Source organism: Lissotriton helveticus, chromosome 10, assembly GCF_964261635.1.
Source record: "Lissotriton helveticus chromosome 10, aLisHel1.1, whole genome shotgun sequence".
In the NCBI taxonomy this organism is placed as follows: Eukaryota; Metazoa; Chordata; class Amphibia; order Caudata; family Salamandridae; genus Lissotriton; species Lissotriton helveticus.
The window spans coordinates 273821551-273842311 of record NC_136071.1 but is presented as its reverse complement, the minus strand read 5'-3'; the positions used below and the strand labels follow the sequence as shown (position 1 = coordinate 273842311).

Below are 20761 nucleotides of genomic sequence, written 5' to 3'. Positions count from 1 at the left end.
AAAAATGCCTACTCAAGATGCTGAGACATGCCTACAGAGACCTCTATGACCAAGGATCTCCCTACATTTCTGGCTCCCCTTGCCTGAGTGATTACCAGTGATTTAGATTAATTCAAGCGCTCTATCCATCACTGTTTTGTATACTTGTTGTTTTCTCCTGCAGCACAATGTCTAAGGAGAAATCCAGAAATATAATACAAAATGTATTATTACATATAACATTTTTCCCAAGAAAACAGTGCAATATTGATTGACCTCTATGAAAAGTACAGAACTATAAACAAAGAGATTATATTGATTTAGGAAAATATAAAGATAAAATGAATCTCAATGGTTTTGGTAAGTTATTACTTTTATTAGAAAAGGCCATTATTTCTAATTTTGACTTCATATTTAGAAAAGAAAATCCACCCTCACTTGTGTCACCCAAGGAGCCTGAGAACCCGTCACATCACATTCTCTCTGTTGTCTCGTAAATGCCACTCCATATGGCCACCACAGTTAATATACACTCTGGTGGGGAAGCTAAGTCAATTTATCACACATCCAGTGATGTTAGAGAGAAAAAGAAAATTCACCCTCACTTGTGTCACCCAAGGAGCCTGAGAACCCGTCACATCACATTCTCTCTGTTGTCTCGTAAATACCACTCCATATGGCCACCACAGTTAATATACACTCTGGTGTGGAAGCTAAGTCAATTTATCACACATCCAGTGATGTTAGAGAGAACCTTATTTGTCTCTTTCTCTATAGTAAATGTTGAATGTAATGTACCCTTGTAATGAGTATGAACATAAATCTTTCAAAAATAAACAGACAAGTTAATGCTTTAAACAGACATTTTTAAAAACGACAGATGAGCAAATACAAAAATGGTAATACATTTATTTATGTAATCTATAGCAATATACATTTTAAAATCTAATACTGTTAATGCTTTTCAGATTATATATAGATACTGACTCTTCTGTTTTAATATACCAACATTCTGTGAAAGATTTTCCCTTTTTTAATAAAAGTTAAAGTTTAAAATCTGCTGGTTGGTACATTCATGTGTTCTTACAATCTACTGATTTAAAACACAATTTCTTAATTAAAAGTTATGATGCATTCTGGTGTCACTGAACTGCCTGAAATTTATAGAGAGCATAATAGACTGTGGGTCAATTTCGAATTTTTGGAAATAGGAGTTTCCTTGGGTAGTGACATGGTCACACCAGATCTAAAGTGATTAAACAGAACAGGGCTGAATTACGTGCATTAAAATGGTGACGGAGCAATATTGCTACATTGACCAGACAATTTTGCAATAGTATTTCCGCTGATCAACCAGTGCAAAATGACATTTGCACCAAACATTTAGTGCAAGAACGACATTTGCACCGAGAGAAAAATACATTTTGCATTGGCCAGTCAGTACAAAGGCGAGTTGAAAACTGGCTTGTCACCAAAGCGAAACTGGTCACTCACCAGTGCAAGGATCTCTAGATCCTATATATCTATATCTATATATATCTATATCTATATATCTAGATATATAGTGCAAGACCCTCTCTAGATGTCTCGGGAGAGCTGCCTACCTTCAAGACATGCTTTAGCATTTGCTGAGTTCTTCCTATAGGTCACTTGTTCACCATTTGATTAATTCCCAAACGAAGGCAAGTGTAATAATATCATACAAAATAAAATATACAAAATTAGAAATATGGCACATTGTTAAAAGTATGCTGACCTCCTTAGTCAGAGCCCAGTATTTAAAAAAACACGTAGACAGTTTTCAAAATCATAAGACCAGTGAACGCCAAGGCATGATCCAAAGCTAATCATTGTTATTAGTATTTCTTCAACACATACATAAAGAAGTATGCGAACATTTTCTTAAAGCTGCAGTGTCATCTTTTATCTCGAATAATACGTTTGTATATTGTACCTTCTTAACAATTTCATGCCCACAAAGGTCGTCTTCGGAGTTCTCCAAGTATTAATTTGCAAAACCTACTTCATTAGAGTCATAAGGACTTATCTCTTTATCACAGGAACTCTCAAAAGCAAATGCAAGAGTTGGACTAGCAAACAGAATAACATCTTTGAAGCTTTCATTTTTCAAACCTTCTTTAGCTTTGTTGTTTTTTTGTTGTGTGTTTTAGCTTTGTTGTCTGTTATTTGTTTTCCAGGTAATTTGATTAAATATTAATTCCCCTGGCACTGACATCCTATTATTATTCTAAACAATTATCCTATTCTAAAAGATTTTTTTTATTAATGTGGCCAAAGTCTCATTGCTCTGACTGACACATTTGCAATTAAATGCTGTAGCACAGGGTAGAAACTGCTTTGTTTATTTCCTGCTCAGTGCAGGAGCGAGCATGGCCGCTTTCAGAGTTTGAGGGTGTCCCAGAATGCAGTCAGAGAAACCTTTTACCAATTAAGGTTACTTAGCTTGGTCTGATTGTTTTTCATGATGCATTGTTAGTGAAGACATGCTAATGCAACCAGATGTTTACCTAATACACTCTCTGTCAAACAACGTTTGTGATCGACCTAAATAAATCCTGTACATCAACAAAGTAATAAAAAGGCACTGTAGAAACAACTTTTCTGACGTTAACATATGTTGATATGAATGAATGCTGTTTTATTCTATTAGGAAAGTATACACTGGGTATTGACTGAAAATTATTTAGTTTGGTCCTTCAAATGCATAAGCGTGTGCATCATGCATTTTTGAGTGCACATCTGTATTTGCAAAGGTTTGTATGTCTTGAGACATAAGACACTACATCGCTATGATAGGTGAAAAGACAAAAACATATATTATTTTTGCTGATTTATTGTTCTTTGGCTGATTTTTTGATAGCATTTATCCAACTGGACGGCATGTTTACAAAGAAATGTCACGGCGCTGGGAGCAATCTAGCAGAGCCACACTGCAGCATCTAAAAAACACGGGGATGACGGATTTCACAAGAATATGGCACACCCCTGTGTTTTCCCTTGTGCCGGGGCTAAAAAAGCTGCCTAGTGCTAATGCAGACACCATTGCGCCATGGTGCAACGATGCCTGCATTGCAGGGATGATTGCTTATGAGCAGGAGGGGACACCTTTCGGCGCATAAAGAACCATAAAAGGCGAATTGCTCGTTCTACGTGTGTTGCAGAATGCAGCACACATAGAAGGAGCAAGAAACGAGGAGAAATAAAAGTATTTCTGCTCATTGCGCAACTCTAGTGCATGCTTTTCAATGGCATTAGTTTTTGGCGCTGCCTCAGATTTACAGACCCAAGTAAATCTGAGGCAGCACCAAAAAGCAATTGGGTTTGCGGTGGAATGTCCACAGCAACATCCATTGAATGCCTCTTTGACGCAGAAAACTGCATGAAAGGGTACGATATTTACAATGCAGCATTAAGCCGCGCAAAGTGGCTTACTGCTACATTGTAAATACAGAGCAGGTCATTTGCGCCACCGCAGCATCGTAAAAAGGGGCGCTACAGTGGTGCAATGTCCTTGTAAATATGCTCCCAAGTTAGGTAGTTGGATCGGTAAATGAAACTAATAATTAATATGGGAACAAAATAATTGTCTTGCAAAGCAGTTCTGCAAACGTGTAATGTCATTCCTGTGGATTACAATGGCACATAAAGTTGCTACCACAAGAAGAACACAGCGAGGTGAGTGCAGTTTTGACGGCCAAAGCAGATTGAGAAAAAACACAAGTAAGCCTATACCAAACAAGCATAGGAAGAGAAATCTGCCACCTTTTGGGACTCATCTATGCATGCTACATGTAAAAAATATATATTTTGAAATAAGGGCTTAATAGTAGCAGGTGCGCTTACTACAAAATGTCTTGCAATTTGTGGAAAATATCCATTTCGACCCAAACCCACAGTTTAACTGGAAATTATATTTTCAACAAACACTTTTGTTTTTAAGTGTCATATACATGTCTAATTCATGAGTATTTCAATTTTGCAAAGATAAAAAGAATCTTCAAAATTAAAAGCTTCTTTTTGATTAAAAGTTGGGCATTTCGAAACAAGACCATAACATAGTAATAGAGGAAAATATACGTACCATCACAACATCTTCAAAACTAGGCCTTCTCCAGAAACACTAGTCACCAGAATTAAAATCTCTGGAAAAACTGCTTAGTACCTTTATTTGTAAAAAGATGTTGAGTATGTTGTTTTCTTAACTGGTCTACCATTGCCATCCAAATTTCTTTTTAAAACGGCTGTATGTAGGGCTGTAGTTTAACCCAATTGAAGAATTGCTGTGTTTAACATATTAAATAAGGAACAAAATCCCTTTAATATTTTTGGGTATTACGTAATAGGTAGTACATTAATAATAACTGCTAAGAATTGTTTAAGAGAATTTGAATGCCTTCATATTTAGCATGTCTGCTAATAGTTTTTCTTACTGGGCTTCAGAGCAGCTAATGGTGGAACATTAGAACTTTATGACTTGAGATATGAATGTCTGATGAAGATATATGTATGTAACCTCTTATTGAATATTGGAAACATCAGAAACAGTATGTGGATTGATTTTGAATAGAAAAATGTATTTTTGTGTTGACCTGAATCATAGTAGCATTAAGGCATACCGGGGTTTTCCAAAGTCAGACCTGGAGGGCTGGATACATGCCAAATTGTTAGCATATTCCCATTGAGATTAATGTTGTTATCATATAATCTGGCATAGATCCAGCCCCCCAGAACTGACTCTGGAAAACCCTGCTGTATACAAAAGGCAGTCTTCACTCCGTTGGAGATGACATCACCATACTGTGTGTCTTGCTTTACAACCTCTTCACATTCATTATATGTTTGATTTTACAGTTAATGAGTTTAATGTTGATTTAACACAGGATTTTCTTTGATAATCTTATCCCATAATAAGAGCTTTTCAATTTTCAAAGTAGATCGGTATAATTCCTTTACAGGACTTAATTTGTTTTAAAATCTTACCAGATGTTTAAGGTTCAAAGTGAGGCACTTAGACATGGTCTCTAATTATAGTAATTCAAATACTTATGTTACTCAAGAATCATCTTTAGTGACATTTAAATAAGCAAGTGAAGTAAAAATCTGTATGGTGCTAAATTTGTTTGCTAAATGTAACAGTTTTGAAGATAGGGGAAATTGTAGGGAAGCACAAATCATAGATTGTTGCCAATATTTTGATGGCACTCATAAGTGAGAGCTATATCTTCTTATACATATTTATGTTACCTAAGAACATGTCAAAATAGTGGTCATGTTAAATTAATTGCTTGACAGGTGCATAAACTAAAGCTGTTGAGATATGTAGAAAAGTGTTCACAAATGATACATCCTCAGTATTGTCAAATTAGTGTTCAAATGGTGTTAATCAATGATTTGCTTAAGCGTATGTCTGCAAGATGCTAACAACTCTTAAGAAGTGACCAATTTGTGGCCTAAATTATAGGAAAATAAAATTGAAAAAACACCATTAATTTCCTGCAGTTTGAATCTCTCCCATAACTTGCTGGTAACTTTCATAGTTTGGCAAAAAGTAATATCTGGGAATATTCCCTATGGTATGTGCCTCTCAGCTTGCAGTACCCTCTTGTGAGCTTACTTAGTGCAAGAAATGAACAGTGAATGTACAGTTATATTTTTGCCTATGCTCTTTTAGCGTCTATTGTAATGAAAAGGCACTTAAGAGACCACGGCTATTGGCTCTACAAATTACTTGCAAAACAAGATCTTTAATCACTGAATGTATAACGTAGACAGTAGTCACAACATGTACACATTGTCTTTTAAACATGGTGATTAGCCAGTCTTTGCGTACAGGAAGAAACCTGGAATATTGACAGACTCACTGATGTTGCCATGTCCTTAGTTCACTTTGTTTTGCGACTATAAAAAAGTTCTGCAGTTTGCACTTTATTTTTGTTTATACAATTGTTTGATTTTCTGAAATCCTGCATTTTTCAACACTTTTTTTATAGCAAAGCAATTCATAAATTTCATTAGTGTTTTTTATCTGTAGAGTCACAGTTCATACTACAACAAAAAATAATAGACGCACTCCTAACATTACTCATTTAGTACTCAAAAAGCTTAGCTTAGACAAGACACTTTTCATTTTAAAAACATTCTTTACCAGCTGCCTTTAGAACACATCTCACAATAGCTAACCCTACACAAATATATACAGTAGATAATCACAATATCTTTAGTACAGTTATTTTAGTTATTACAAAAAGAAACAAAACACAAGTATTTGACCAAAATAGTGGTTAAGTAACCAAAATGGCTCAACAACACATTGCACAATACATCTTCTAATGATATGTACTTTTTTACCCCAAAACATTTTCACACTTGGAAAACATTGGCAAGAGGAATAACTATTTACAAAACCTAATATTTACAGACTTCATAGACATTCTCTCTGTTGATCCCTTCTGGTTCTCGGATGCTGGTAACTAAACTTGGCAATTACAGATTTTCCAGTGCTTCATCAAGTTACATTTTCAATACATTCAATATGCAGGAAACAACAGTATACCTCATGTCTTGGCACTAGTCTATGTATAGACATCATTTGTTTTGACATACTTCTGTTAAGGATCTTTCAAGTAAATACCAGGTATTTCCAACCATTGGTATCTTGTTGTTTTGTAAGAAACAGAAACAACTTGAATAATCAAAGTCATTATGCATTGCATAACGGCTTATCAATATCCATTGACATCATTGTATTAGAGAACATGCAGCCATAGCTCTGACCGTGAGCAACAAATGTCTAGCCTAAAAGAAAAATTGGATCAATGAGATTTCTTTACTTTTATATAAAGAAAAACAGTACGGCTGTGGCAAGCTAATCTGTACTCAAGTGAATTGTCTCCTGTAAAAACTCTAAGGTGATTTATTTCTCAGAATGTTTGTTTGGCATTCTTGGGACATATTCATTTCAGAACTTTTTATTGACATTGTGCATAACTTATGATGCAAAATATCTCTTTCCTTCTTGCTTTTTAGTGGGCAGAACAGTGGGACAGCATGTCAACTGACCACTAACAGCAATCCCTCAAATACATCCACGGCAGGTTAAATTGATGCAGCAGGGTTGCACATAAAAATGTTTGTTTTATGATTTCCCCATGAAATTAAAGTAGTTGTCCCTAGAAATGCTGGCCTGGTGTACTTGTAGTAAAGCACCAGTAAACAACAAATGTTGTCTTGAGGGTGAATTATTCTTTGTTACTCCATCTATATCTGTGACACTATAGTCCAAGAACATATTTCATAGTTTTCTAGCTGATGTTAGTACCAGAGACAAAACTAACAATATGTCCCTTTAACTCTTTTGATGAGCAGCGGCTAAATGGCTCTAAAGAAAACAGCTCAAGAAACTCTGGTATACGTAGACAAACACTCTGAATGAGATACCGTATGAGGTGTGTACATTGGAAATTAACAAATACACCCATTCACAGATAGATGACAGCCTTGTAACCAGTTCTGAACTTCACAGCCAACACTGGTATTCATTTTGCTACCTGTGAAATGCTGGAATGTGTATATTTATCCTCCCTCCTCACAAATGAAGTAGATTTCATAAGAGAGGTGTATGTACAAATATTCTTTCTGTTAAAAACCCACATTTTTTTCCTTTCTTCAAAACATCTAGTGATGATTTGCTGCATGCGTATACACACCTACTCATTTCCCTCAAAAAATTAAAGAAAACATGATTTCTAAACATGCTGGTGGGGTTAGGTGTTCAAGTTGCTAGGTTCTCCGCATTTATGCTTGACATCCGGATCTGAGAGCTGCTCTTGCTCAGAATGGACAGCTGGGTCCCCCCGTTCACTCCGCTGCTCGCCAGAGATGGATGGCGATGTTTGAAATCCACAGCAAAATACCGGTTGACTTTCCAACTCCGCCATTTTCTCTTTATTTCTGATTGCACCTTTAGGGAGAAACTTTAAATGGTCATTATATTTGTACTTAGCTGTTAGAGCACATGCTGACAGATACAAAATTTCATGAAATAAATTAATTCAGCATTATTCTATCAATAAACAGAAGGTGAATTCAACACTTTCACAAATCTCTGTGAGCCAAAATAATGTTTCTCTGACACTTAATTAGAATCTATATCAGGTCATACAGAGTGAATTCAGATGCACAAGCACACTGAGAAAGGGATTTCCAGTGAAGGACCATAAAGACCGGATCTATGTCAGCTCTTGACAGCTGAGGAAGATATTTTATGCACACTGAATCTAAATGGAATGTATCTACTTTGTCGGTGGGTGTCTAGAAAGTATGGCATGGATTTTCCCCTCCTGGCACACAATAGAAGACTTTCCTCTTCAAAGTGGAAAGTTGAAAAGTGAGAACAAATTTAGTAGTTCTGAAAATTAATATATTTGCAAAGAAAGGAAAGTACTATGAAATACAATCCCACTTATGAAGCTGATATTGGAATTCCTGGCAGCAGGTACTAAATGGTGGGAAACAATAATATAAATTGGGGGCTAATTGGGGTAACATCAAATAGTGGTGGTAAGTGCATTACGGTTTGTCAGAATTAACCTGAGGCTCATATGGTGTCAGCCCAGGCAGGAAAAAGAGTTGTTGTTGCAAGTTAGAACAATAATTGAACTGAAACATACATTTGTAAAAGGTGTGATGAGGTCATTCAAAAATGATATCAGTGTTGTTTGGGCTGCTATATAACCAACACAACACAGAATTAGTTTTTAAATAGAACATTTTAGTAGAAACTGGTGAAATACATTTCCCAGGTCATGTGCGTTTGATATGTGCAAACATGAACTTTCATGCATTGATCCTTCCGAATATTTGCACACAGATGATGTTGCGATCATGGGACATATATGAACTGAAATTTAAACCCAAAAGGAGACACTGTAGCTCTAACAGGCTCATATAGCAATAAGGAAAGTGATGTGACAAACTGAAAAAGCAAAACATTTAAGATTTTATAAAAATGTAACCTGTTCTAGAGCATTGAGTGGAGTGACCTACAGTTAACTCATATATAATTTTTATGTATGGTTGTCATAGAGAGGTAGCTCTGCAAATACTGGATACTGAATGTGGTTATTCACTGCTACTATGCTACAATACAGGGATACAAAACATGTATCCCATTGCTGTTTACATATTAAGGGGACTCACTTATTTCCTCTGTGTTCCCCTGGCTCACCCAGGTCTCTTAAGTCCCAGGCGAGGCAGCAGAATGTCCTTCCACAGGGTCAAGGGAGGCTGGAGAATGTGAGTGGTGGGCCTATGCCAACCTCAAATTCTTCTGTCAGCACTAGACTCTGCAGACCTACTGTGTTAGAGGGATTTCAAAGCAATGCTGGTACAGCTCTTAGATAGAAGGATGGTTGGCAGGAGGCCAGGTATGTTAGGTTTGTTTGGAGGAGAGGATTGATGCAACCAATGAGATTATCCTGATTCTGCCTGAGACCAGGCTAGATTAAGATAGCTATCAGTTGCTAGAGAAGCTGTTTTTTTGTTCTTTTATTCTCATGCCAGTGGGATACCTCATATGACGTAGTGCTTATGTCTGGCTATACGAAGGTTGTGGGCCCTTTATTCAGCTGTTCACTGAAAGGGTAGCCCAGGACCTCAAAAACCAACCTTGCACTTAGCACTAAGGTACAGATTTGTTTGAATTAATTATTAATTACAACACATGTGTGGCTCAGAGTGGATAAGAGTTGCTTTTCAGAAAACATGAACATACAGGCAGGAAGTGTGGGACCATAACCCCAAAAGTTGTATCACAGGCTATAATGTTGTTTTTAAGTATTTAATAATGTTATTTAATATGTTAATTTTCGTTTTTCATGATTAATTTTTTAGTTTAATTGATTCAGTACTCTTTTTCAAGAGTTTATTTTAATTTGTTTTGCAGTACTGGCGGACTGTTAGGTGTTTGCAGTTTGTAAATTTAATTGGTTAATGAAAATTATTCAACTGTTGCTGTTTTATTTTATATAATTACAATTTTTTTAAATAATTTTATAATTAGTTGATTGTAATATTAATGTAAAATAGTAATTAATTAACTATTTAAATTTTTCGATTGCTACTTTTTGAATTGTATAAATATGGTAATATTTAGATTATTTAACTAATTTAATTTGTAGTGTTTTTTAACAATTACAATTTTTTGGTATAATTTAGTTTTGGCTGTTTCTAGATTTTTTTCTAAATACAAATGTAACTTTTTTTAATACTATGACTTATCAAATGTGTTTTAGAATATTTATTACATATTTCTTCAACACTTTTTCTACTGCTTCTTAAGCTGCAGTGGGAATAGTAAATCTTAACCCTCCAGGTCCAGCGCTTTCCCTATTGACACTTAGGTGGGAGTATGAATAGTGATTTGCACACCGACAAAGTCCAATGATTTCAGAATTATTGCTTAGGTTGGAGTAGGAATAGTAAATCAGATACCTCGAAGGCCCAACAAATTCTCTAATGTTCCTTTGATTGGAGTGGGAACAGTAAATCATACCCCTCCAATGTCCAAAGCTTTCCCTAATGTTGCTAAATTTGGAGTGTGAATAGTACATTTTACCCCTCCAAAAGTTCTGAACTTTCCCTACTGTTGCTTACATTGGAGTGGGAAATCTAAATCTGAACTCTCCAAAATTCAATAGTTTCAACAATTGCAATTGAAACAGAATCGTTATGATTTGTTTAAATGTGTTTTTCTGTTGAAGGCTAATTCAGGCCTCCGTTAGGCCTCAACTCCATCTTTGTAAACAAGCTGCTATTTCATATTATCCATTATGTGTTTATGCTTCTCATTTAACACCACACACAGCAAGATGTGCTCTGTTTATTTTGTATGACATATTGTTCTCGAAGAACTCGATGGAGGAAACCCTTTTGTTCCATTCCAAGGCTCTTCCTGCTAGCATACTGTATAACATTCATGACATGGAGTCATGCGATGAGTGTTCCCTAATGTACAAGAAAGGAATACAGGACTGCTGTATGTCACGGAACACAGGAAGAAGTCGCTGTTGGCACTTAAGTCCTGCTCACGCTATAAGTCGAGGGCCCAGACCTTTGCAGTTGAAGTCGTCGGGTAAGTTGAAGTCCAGATGGAACCATCTGGACTTCATTTATTAATTATTGTTATGTATTTTAGTATATATTTTAAATGTATATGATGTAACTTTTTTGTATAATTATTGTTTATGTGTTTTAATATAGTTGTTAAATTTTCGCACCCATTACATTTAATGTAATTATTTTTTGTGATTTTTTGTGACAGTGGAATGTAGGTTTATAGGGCTATTGGGTGGGCTATTGGGTGGGAAGTAATTTAATTACAATACATTAATGATCATTTTGTATTCAGTATTATTTATTTAATTGATATTTAATCATGTTAATTGTCCTGTCAATGTTTTTAATGTACATTTTATGTGCTGGTTGTGGGGTTATAGGTGTAAAGGGTGGGAAGTAATTTAGTTTTAGTCAATAATTAGTTGTAAATTAATATTAATTATTTGATAATAAATATGCTAATTGTGCATTTTTTAGGTGCCAGTTGTGGGGTTTATAGGGGTAAAGGGTGGGAAGTAATTTATTTTTAATTAATTAATAATTAGTTGTTAATATTAATTAATTGATAATTGTGTAATTAATAAAAAAGTTTGGTGCAGGTTGTGGGGTTTGTAGGGGTGAAGGGTGGGGAGTAAATTCATTTAAATTAATTAATAAATAGGGGCATATTATGATCTTGGTTGAAAAGCCTCCAACCTTAGGTCAGAGGCTTTACAATTGAGATCTTTGGTTTCATTTCCGACTGGCTGATTACAATACAGTCGGTCAGAAATGAATCTGGCCGGTCATTCCAGCTGGCATCTGACGGCCTCAAGGAGCCCGTCAGCCAGTCAGAACCGGCTTGTAATCCATATGGACGGCGTTTTACCCGTACAGATTACAAGGCACAGTTTTCTGGTAGGCTTTCCATGCTGGCCTTTCTGACAACCCTGTTGGAAAGCATGTTAGGGGGGCCCTAGCACGACCCCCTTTTCCTTGTGGCCTTTGGTTGGGGGCAGAGGGAGCCCCAATGGCACCCCCTGTTAATCCCTGCACCTTGTGGCAGGCACCTTGAGGTGCCTGCCACGGGGTGCAGGGAATAAAACAATCTCCCATTTCTCCATGGGAGCTTGTGTTATGGCCTTTTTATGGCAGTAACACATGCTCCAATAGGCAAATGTGGGAATGCAACCTCACCATGGCCCTGATTACAATATAGGTTGGAAAGCCTCCGACCGACAGTCAGATTCTCCTAGACATTGCCGGAACCCTTCTGACCGACCGATTACGATGCTTGCAGTCAGAAGGCACAAGAGAATCCGAGTCAGTCGGAGCGGATTCATGCAGCTCTACGGACAGTGTTTCTGAGGGACCGATTAGGATGTCAGATTCTGACAGTCTGTCCGACATGAAAAGGCTGTCAGATACTGAATTTGAGGCCCCTAGAAGGCCCCTGTTCATCCTGAGTCCTCTGTTTTGGGTGTGAGGGGTTACCCAAGGGACCCCTCTGTAAACCCATGCACAAAGTGGCAGGCACCATGGGGTGCCCCCTATAGGTTTTCCGCAGACACCCATTTTCCCCATAGGAGCCTGTGTTGTTCGTCGGAATACAAGCTTCTATTGAAATCAGTGGGAATCCTTCCGAACGGTGTTCGGAAGCATCATAATCGGCCGAGCAGAACCTCCGACCGGGAGTTGGTTGGAACCTCATCTGACAAGGAGTCGGTCGGTTTAGTTTCTGACTGACATCATAATCAGGCTGTATGTGGGTCGCACCGAAATTAGGCGGTCCGGACCGGTAACCAGAGGTCAGTTGGTCTTGTTTCCACAACTGTGTTGGTCAGAGGGAACTCTGACCGACATCGCAATAAGCCCCTAAATTGTTAAATACTATTAATCATTTAATTGACAATTCATTACTTGAATTGTGTAATTCATTTTAGGTGTGGGTTATGTAGATTGAGGGGTAAAAGGTGGGAAATTAATTAATTTTAATGAATTCATATTTATTTTTAATAAATATTATTTTTTAATTGATGATTAGTTATATTAAATGTGCAATTAATTTTCTTAAAAAATTTAGGAAGTGACTTGTGGGGTTTGTAGGGGTATAGGGTGTGGAATAAATTAATTCTAATTAAGTCATTTATAAATTCATATTAATTATTAAATTGAGGATTAATTATGTTCATTGTGTAAATCATGTTCTGTTAGATTTTATAAGTGTGTTGTGTGTTTTGTGGTGGTATATTGAGAGAAGCAAATAATTTAGAATTCATCAATTAATAATATTTCAATAATGAAAAATTAATAGTGTAAACATTTTGCTTTTTAATGTTGTAAATGTGTTTTGTTATTCATTTTTTGTAGATAAAAATATGTATTTAGTTTGTATGCATTTTTATTTTTATTTTTTATTTAACATTGTATTATGTTTTTTTATTTTTTTATTTTTCATAATAAATATATTTGCGGTTTTTTTCTACATATTTCCATTTTTCTTAATTTACTTTATTTTTGAAATTATTTTATTTTGTTATTATTTACATTTTTAATGTTACTCTGACAGGAGTGGGAATAGTAAATGTTACCCCTCTGCAATCCAACACTTTCTGTACTGTTGTACTGGCTGGAGTGGGAATAGTAAATGTTACCCCTCCGCAATCCAACACTTTCCTTACTGTTGTACTGACTGGAGAGGGAATAGTAAATTTTACCCCTCTGCAATCCAACACTTTCTGTACTGTTGTACTGGCTGGAGTGGGAATAGTAAATGTTACCCCTCCGCAATCCAACATTTTCCTTACTGTTGTACTGACTGGAGAGGGAATAGTAAATTTTACCCCTCTGATACACAACACTTTCCCTATTGTTGTACTGACTGGAGTGTAAATAGTAAATTTGACCCCTCCGCAATCCAACACTTTCCCTACTGTTGTACTGACTGGAGTGGGAATAGAACATTTTACCCCTCTGTAATTAAACACATTCTCTACTGTTGCATTCATTGGAGTGGAAATAGTACATTTTACCCCTCCTGAATCCAACACTTTTCCTATGGCTTTACTGACTGGAGTGTGCAAATAGTACATTATATCCCTCCGCAATCCTACACTTTCACTACTGTTGCATTTACTCAAGGGAGATTTGTTAATTTTACTCAGTTTTATTATTTTTGTGTTGAGTGAAGTGGGAGTAAGACATGTTTTAAATATTTACTGTAATAGTTCGCATAGTTTTCTATAAATTATAGTGGGTATTGTATATGTATTAAATTGTATATGTTATAATTTATGTTATATTATAATTTATAATATTATGTTTTTTAATTTAAAATTATAATATTTATATTAAATAATGTTTTTAATGTGTAAAATATTTAGACTACTTTTTAAGTTGTTTAATATTTTAGTGTAATTAGAATGGTTTGTCTTTTAAAGATTTCATTGATTGCAGCCGTGGTCCATTGTTTACAGGACTCAACATCCCAGAATGCATTTCAAAAGAAGTCCAAAATGAGGAGCAATGTAGTGCTTCAATGCGCACTGTTGTACATATATATATATATATATATGTATACACATTTTACTCTGTTCCCAAGGTCGCACTCACAGCAGCCCAATTCAATTGAATTGGGCTGAGGAATCAGCAACTTGCATTCCTGATCGATTAACGCCGGACGCGTTTCGGAGCCCCCAGATCCCTATTCATAGGTGAAACAGCAACTGTGCGGAGTAACTACAAATTCACATGCTGAAAACATCATTGCCCTCTAGTGGATTTTAAGGTGAGTACCTTTGTTGCAATGCATGACAGAGTTTGTAGTGTTTTACCAAACATTCTTGCCCTAGGTGGGTTTCTCCATGGCTGCTTGATTTTTCCCAAAAATTCTTCAAGTCCTCCAATGGGCCTCAGGAAGGCAATTTTTTCAGTTTCAATGACAGAACTGCTGTGCCACTTGAGGGTTGAAGTGCATTTCCAAGCCTGGGCACCATGTTCCTATTCACATGATGGTGCAGTCGTCCATAGATAGAGCAGTAGTGATTACTGTCTCCATTATACTCTGTTACCAAGAATGCACTCACAGCAGCCCAATTCAACTACATTCTTTATTTAAGAGGAATCAGCAACTTGCATTCCTGCTCGATTAACATCTGACGCGTTTTGGAGCCCCTAGCTCCTTATTCATGGGTGAAACAGCAACTGCATAAGAAACTACACACTCTTACTTAGTCACATGCTGAAAAGTTCATTGCCCTCTAGAGGGTTTCAGGTGAGTACCTTTGTTGCAATGCATGACGGAGTTTTTAGTGTTCCGGCAAATATTATTGCCCTTCGGTGGGATTCTGTATGGCGCTTGATTTTTCTATAAAATTATTCAAGCCCTCCAGTAGGCCTCAGGAAGGCAATTTGTCTGTTTTAAATCACAGAACTGCAGTGCACTCGCGGCCTGAAGTGCATTTCCAACCCAGGGCCCCACTTTCCTTTTCATATGATGATGCAGTCCTCCACGACCAGAGCAGCGGTGGTTAATGTCTCCATTTTACTCTGTTCCCAAGGACACACTCACAGAATCCCAATTCAACTGAATTCTTTATTTATGAGGAACCGGCAACTTGCATTCCTGATCGATTAACACCTGATGTGTTTCGGGCCCCCAGATCCTTATTCAGAGGTGAATCAGCAACTGTGCAGAGAAACTACAAACTCTTACTAAGTCACATGCTGAAATCATCATTGCCCTCTAGTGGGTTTCAGGTGAGCACCTCTGTTGTAATGCATGATGGAGTTTGTACTGTTTTGCCAAACATTCTTGCCCTTCGGTGGGTTTCTGCGTGGCTCCTTGATTTTTAAATAAAGTTCTTCAAGCCCTCCAGTGTGCCTCAGGTTGTTATTGTTATATTAGCTTAAACCTTTGAAATTATAATATAAATTTAAATTATTAAATTAATAATTGTTTTTTAAGTAAATATATGTAAATATATATTCATTTTTATATATGTGTGTTTAAGATTTTTAATTAAGTTTATTTGTTATTTTTGTTATTAAAATATAATAAATCTAGTTTATGTTTTTTATTTAATGTTACTATTTAATATATTTAATATTTATTATTTTAATGTATATATACCTTTTAAAAATTATATTTAATACAGAAATATTTATTACAATGGTATTTATTTCAATATTTTTGTACTTACCATTATAAGTATAGGATGACAATATTTTAGGAATCAATATTTTAGTCATGATATTTTGGTATGGCGATATTTTGAGGGTCATATTTTGTCAGTGAACCCTAAACAACAAGACAACTGTTAGTTCTTTGACCTCTTCCCTTTGTCTGACCAGATTGGCATACTACCTCAACTTTATCTCCTACATCAAGAAATAATCTTCATGTTTTTCTTCATAGGTACCTACAATTGCATTTTGTGTTTTCATTTAATTGAGTGCACATTTCTCATTTATAAATGCATTCTGCATTTATTGTTTGCACATATATACCATATCACATTGGCTTTACTTTAGTTTGACAGTGCATCAATTACTCATAAAATGTTTAAGGCTTTATAGAATCAAGTAAGGTGCAACAAGATGAGTATGTTAATTCTTATATTAGGCATCTTATATTAAGAGGCCTACCCTTTTCAAAATAATCAGAAGAGTGTATTTAAACTAAGTACTGACAAATGCAATGAGAGCTGTAAACATCCTAGGTAAAGGCCACTTATACCCATCTTCATTGCCGTCCACATTGACTTATTCGCCATAACCTGCCTCTTTGAACCTACATTTGTGCTCTGCATTATTATTCCTTTTGCATCCCCTCTCACCTCTTCTCTTTTCGAGTTGCTAATCCGCTAGCCCTATTACTTAGTGTCCAACATCAATGTATCTCTCTTTCAACCTCTATTTACTTTGATTGTCATGCCTGTTATGAATTCAGACTTCCAATCACTGTACTGGTATTTCTGCTTCTCTTCTACAAAACCCTCAAATGTCTGGTGTTTAATGAGATCACTCATTACTTCTCTGGCTATAATCTACTAAATACACAACCATCTAGCAAAATGTTTCCCTCCCACATCTGAAACATTCACACCTCTCTCCAGCAGAACCACCTCTCCTAAATTGACGGCTTTTTCTCATCTCGTGGCTGCATTTGACAAAGTGAACCAGTTTACCAAGCTCCTAATTGCTGCCTTTTATTTGGTGAGTAAGGCACTACTGTGGTTTGCTCAATACCACTCTAATCACTCTTTCCAAACCCTGGGCATTTGCTCACTCATCTGTTTTGCGTATACTGAGGCTCTGTCCTGGGTCAATTTGCCAGGTGCACTTCTTACATTAGAAATATTAGGGTCTATTCACAAACAGCATTTTGTAGTACACTTAGGGGCTCATTAGGATGTCGGTCGGAGTTGCCTCTGACCAACATCGCCGCGGTCTCGGGACCAACCGACCTCTAGTTGGCAGTCCCGACACCGCAACTACGATGCAACCGCACATGGTGCAGTAGCAAGCTCCCATTTTTCTATGATGGTCGGAAACCGGGTGCAGCACAAGTTGCCATAGAGAAGGATTATGTTACTTACCCTGTAAGCATCTGTTCTTGGCATGTAGAGCTGTAGATCCACTTGCTTTGCATACTCATGCCATCTAGTGTTGGGTCCGGATGTTTGCAAGTTATTTTTCTTCGATGAAGTCTTTCTCTGTCATGAGGTAAGGTGATTCCTCCTTTTGGTGTCGGGCACATGGGCATCAACTCCATTGTTAGATTGTTTTACCGCAAGATTGTGACAATGGAGTACGTGAGTGAAGTACAGAGATGTTCATGCATATTTAATGTAAATAATAAGAACTGCTACAACTACAAGTGCCCGGGGAGGTGGGAGGGTGCCTATGAATCTATAGCTCTACATGCCAAGAACAGATGCTTACAGAGTAAGTAATATAATCAGTTTGAGGAATGTGTGCTGTACATACACATGCCTTGCATAGACTATATAGCAGTATTCTCCCAAAGCGGTGGCTACCCCGTAGGTGTTGTAGTTGTTTGAAAAAGTATCTTTAGCACTGCTTGTCCTACATTAGCTTGTTGATGTGCTAACTCATCCACAAAATAATGTTTAGGAAAGGTGTGAGGTGTAGACCATATTGCTGCTTTATGAAGATCAGCTATGGGAATGTTACCTAAAAAGGATATAGACACTCCTATGAGTGGAATGTGCTCTAGGGGGTTTAGATAAAGTTCTTTTAGCTTTAGCTTAGCAAGCTTGAATACATTTAACAATCCATCTAGAAATTCCAGATTGAGAGATAGGATTGCCTTTGTGAGGTGTATCAAATGCAACAAACAGGTGCTTTGTTGTACGAAAATCCTTTGCCATTTCAATATAGTATAATAGCGCCCTTCTGACATCAAGTGTGTGAAGAGCTCTTTTTGCCACAAAATCAGGTTGAGGAAAGAACACAGGTAACTCAACTGATTGGTTAAAATGAAAAGCAGAAACCACTTTTGGCAGGAAATTTGGGTTTGTACGAAGAACTACTCTACCTTTATGAAGTTGAAAGAAGGGTTCTTCTAAAGTTAATTCCTGTAGCTCATCAACTCTCCTTAATGAAGTGATCGCAATCTGGAAGTCAGCTTTCCGTGAGAAAAACTGTAAAGGGCAATTGTGTAATAGCTCATAAGGTGGACCCAGGGGTCTAGTAAGAACAATGTTAATATTCCAAAATGGTGCAGATGGTACCCTGGGTGGTATTACTCTTTAAAGCCTTCCATAAAGGCTTTAATTACTGACACCTTGAAAAAAGATAAGTGTCTGTTTTACAAATATGCGGCTACTGCTGCAAGGTGCAGTCGAATGGATGTATAGGCTAAGCCAGCTTACTTTAGATGCAAAAGGTAACAAATAATATTTTGTATAGATGTATTTAACGGAGCAATACTGTTGTTGGTACAATGTACAACAAATTTCTTCCATTTCATCACATAACATGCCCTGGTGGTAGGCTTTCTTACCTCTTTAAGAATTGTCATACAATCTGGTGGATAATTTAAGTATCCAAACTCTATGACTTCAGTAGCCAAATCATTAGGTTGAGCTCCTTGGGTTTGGATGCCTGATTTCTCCATGGTTCTAAGTGAGAAGGCTGGAATTGAGGTGCAGATTTTGATGTGGAACCACTGATAGTTCCAAGAGTGTGGTGAACCATGATTGACGGGCCATGTGGGAGCCACTAAAATTGGTGTGAGGGATGTTTGCCTGAGCTTCCGAACGAGAAACGGAAGGAGAGGGAGAGGCGGAAAAACGTAAGCAAATACTCCTGACCAATCCATCCATAGGGCATTACCTGTGGTTACCTGGAGGCGAAATTTTTGCATTTTGAGTTGTCTACTGTGGCGAACAGATCTATTTGTGGTAACTCACATTTTTGGAAGTATGGAAAGAGAACCTGGGGATGAAGTTCCCATTCATGTATATGTTGCTGCATCCTGCTGAGGAGGTCGGCAATTTGATTGTTCACTCCTGGGAGAAGATCTGCCAGGAGATGAATTCTGTGATGAATTGCCCAAAGTCAAATGGTCTGAGAGACGCATGACAGTTGCAGAGAGTGTCCCCACCCACTGTTTTGTAAATAGTACATGGCTGTCATATTGTCCGTGTGGACTAGGGCAACTTTCCTGATGAGGTGAGGCTGGAAAGCTTTTAGGGATAGATACACAGCTAGAAGCTCTATATAATTGGTGTGGAGACTTGAATTGTTAGGTTCTATAGATGGGTACCCCAACCTGTGAGAGATGCTTCTGCTGTAAGTATGATCTTTGGAACAGGGTCGATGAAGTGCCGCCCTTTTGATAAATTTTTTGTGTTCCACAACTGCAGAGAGCGAAGGGTGTGATTGTCTACCAACACTAGATCTGTTATTTCACCCTGTGATTGATTCCACAAATGTGCTAAGCATTCAAGTAGGGGACGCATGTGTAATCTTGCATGAGACACTGTTGCAATGCATGATGTCATCATCCCTAGTAGTTGCATGAAAGTCCTGACTTAAGTATTGGTTGGTCTGAAACTTTAGTAACAGAGTTTGAAGATTTTGAATTTTGGCTGCATTTTGAGAGGCTAGATCATTGTGAGTGTTTTGAGTTGCTCCCAGATAGGACTGCATTTGTGAAGGTTGAAGCTGAGACTTTTGAGTATTGACTGTAAGGCCCAATTGATGGAGAAGGTCTATTGTAGTTTGAGTGTGTTGAAAACACTTTTGATATGTGCTGGCATTGACGAGCCAAACGTCTGGATATGGCAAGACATGAATTTGTTGTCTTCTGGAATGAGCTGCAACTACTGCTAGACATTTTGTGAACACTCTGGGTGCAGTAGTAACTCTGAATTGGAGTACTTTGAACTGACAGTGATTTCCTGCTATCACATATCTGAGATATTTGTGATGTGCTTGGTGAACTGGAATGTGGAAGTATGCATTCTTTAAGTGTAGTGTGGACAAAAAAGTCACCTTGCTGTAGAAGTGGGAGCACTTGCTGAAGGGTAACCATATGGAAATCTTCTGACAGTATGAACAGGTTTAACCTTCTTATGTCCAAAATTGGTTTTAGGGATTCATACTTTTTGGGGATTAGGAAGTACAGCGAGTACAC

At 37.1% G+C, this 20761-nt stretch overlaps 1 protein-coding gene across 4 annotated transcripts in view; it reads right to left on the bottom strand.

Moving 5' to 3' along the window:
* Positions 1-872: 872 nt before the first annotated feature.
* Positions 873-20761, bottom strand: part of ADCYAP1R1 (ADCYAP receptor type I) — an 857256-nt gene continuing 837367 nt past the window's right edge. For 2 of the 4 annotated variants that reach the window (XM_078665292.1, XM_078665294.1), the window contains one exon: positions 873-7973. In XM_078665292.1, the coding sequence (XP_078521418.1) occupies positions 7764-7973 (210 nt within the window). In that variant the 3' untranslated portion in view covers positions 873-7763. The remainder of the gene's footprint in view (positions 7974-20761) is intronic. The other 2 variants (XM_078665293.1, XM_078665295.1) reach the window with 1 other exon arrangement.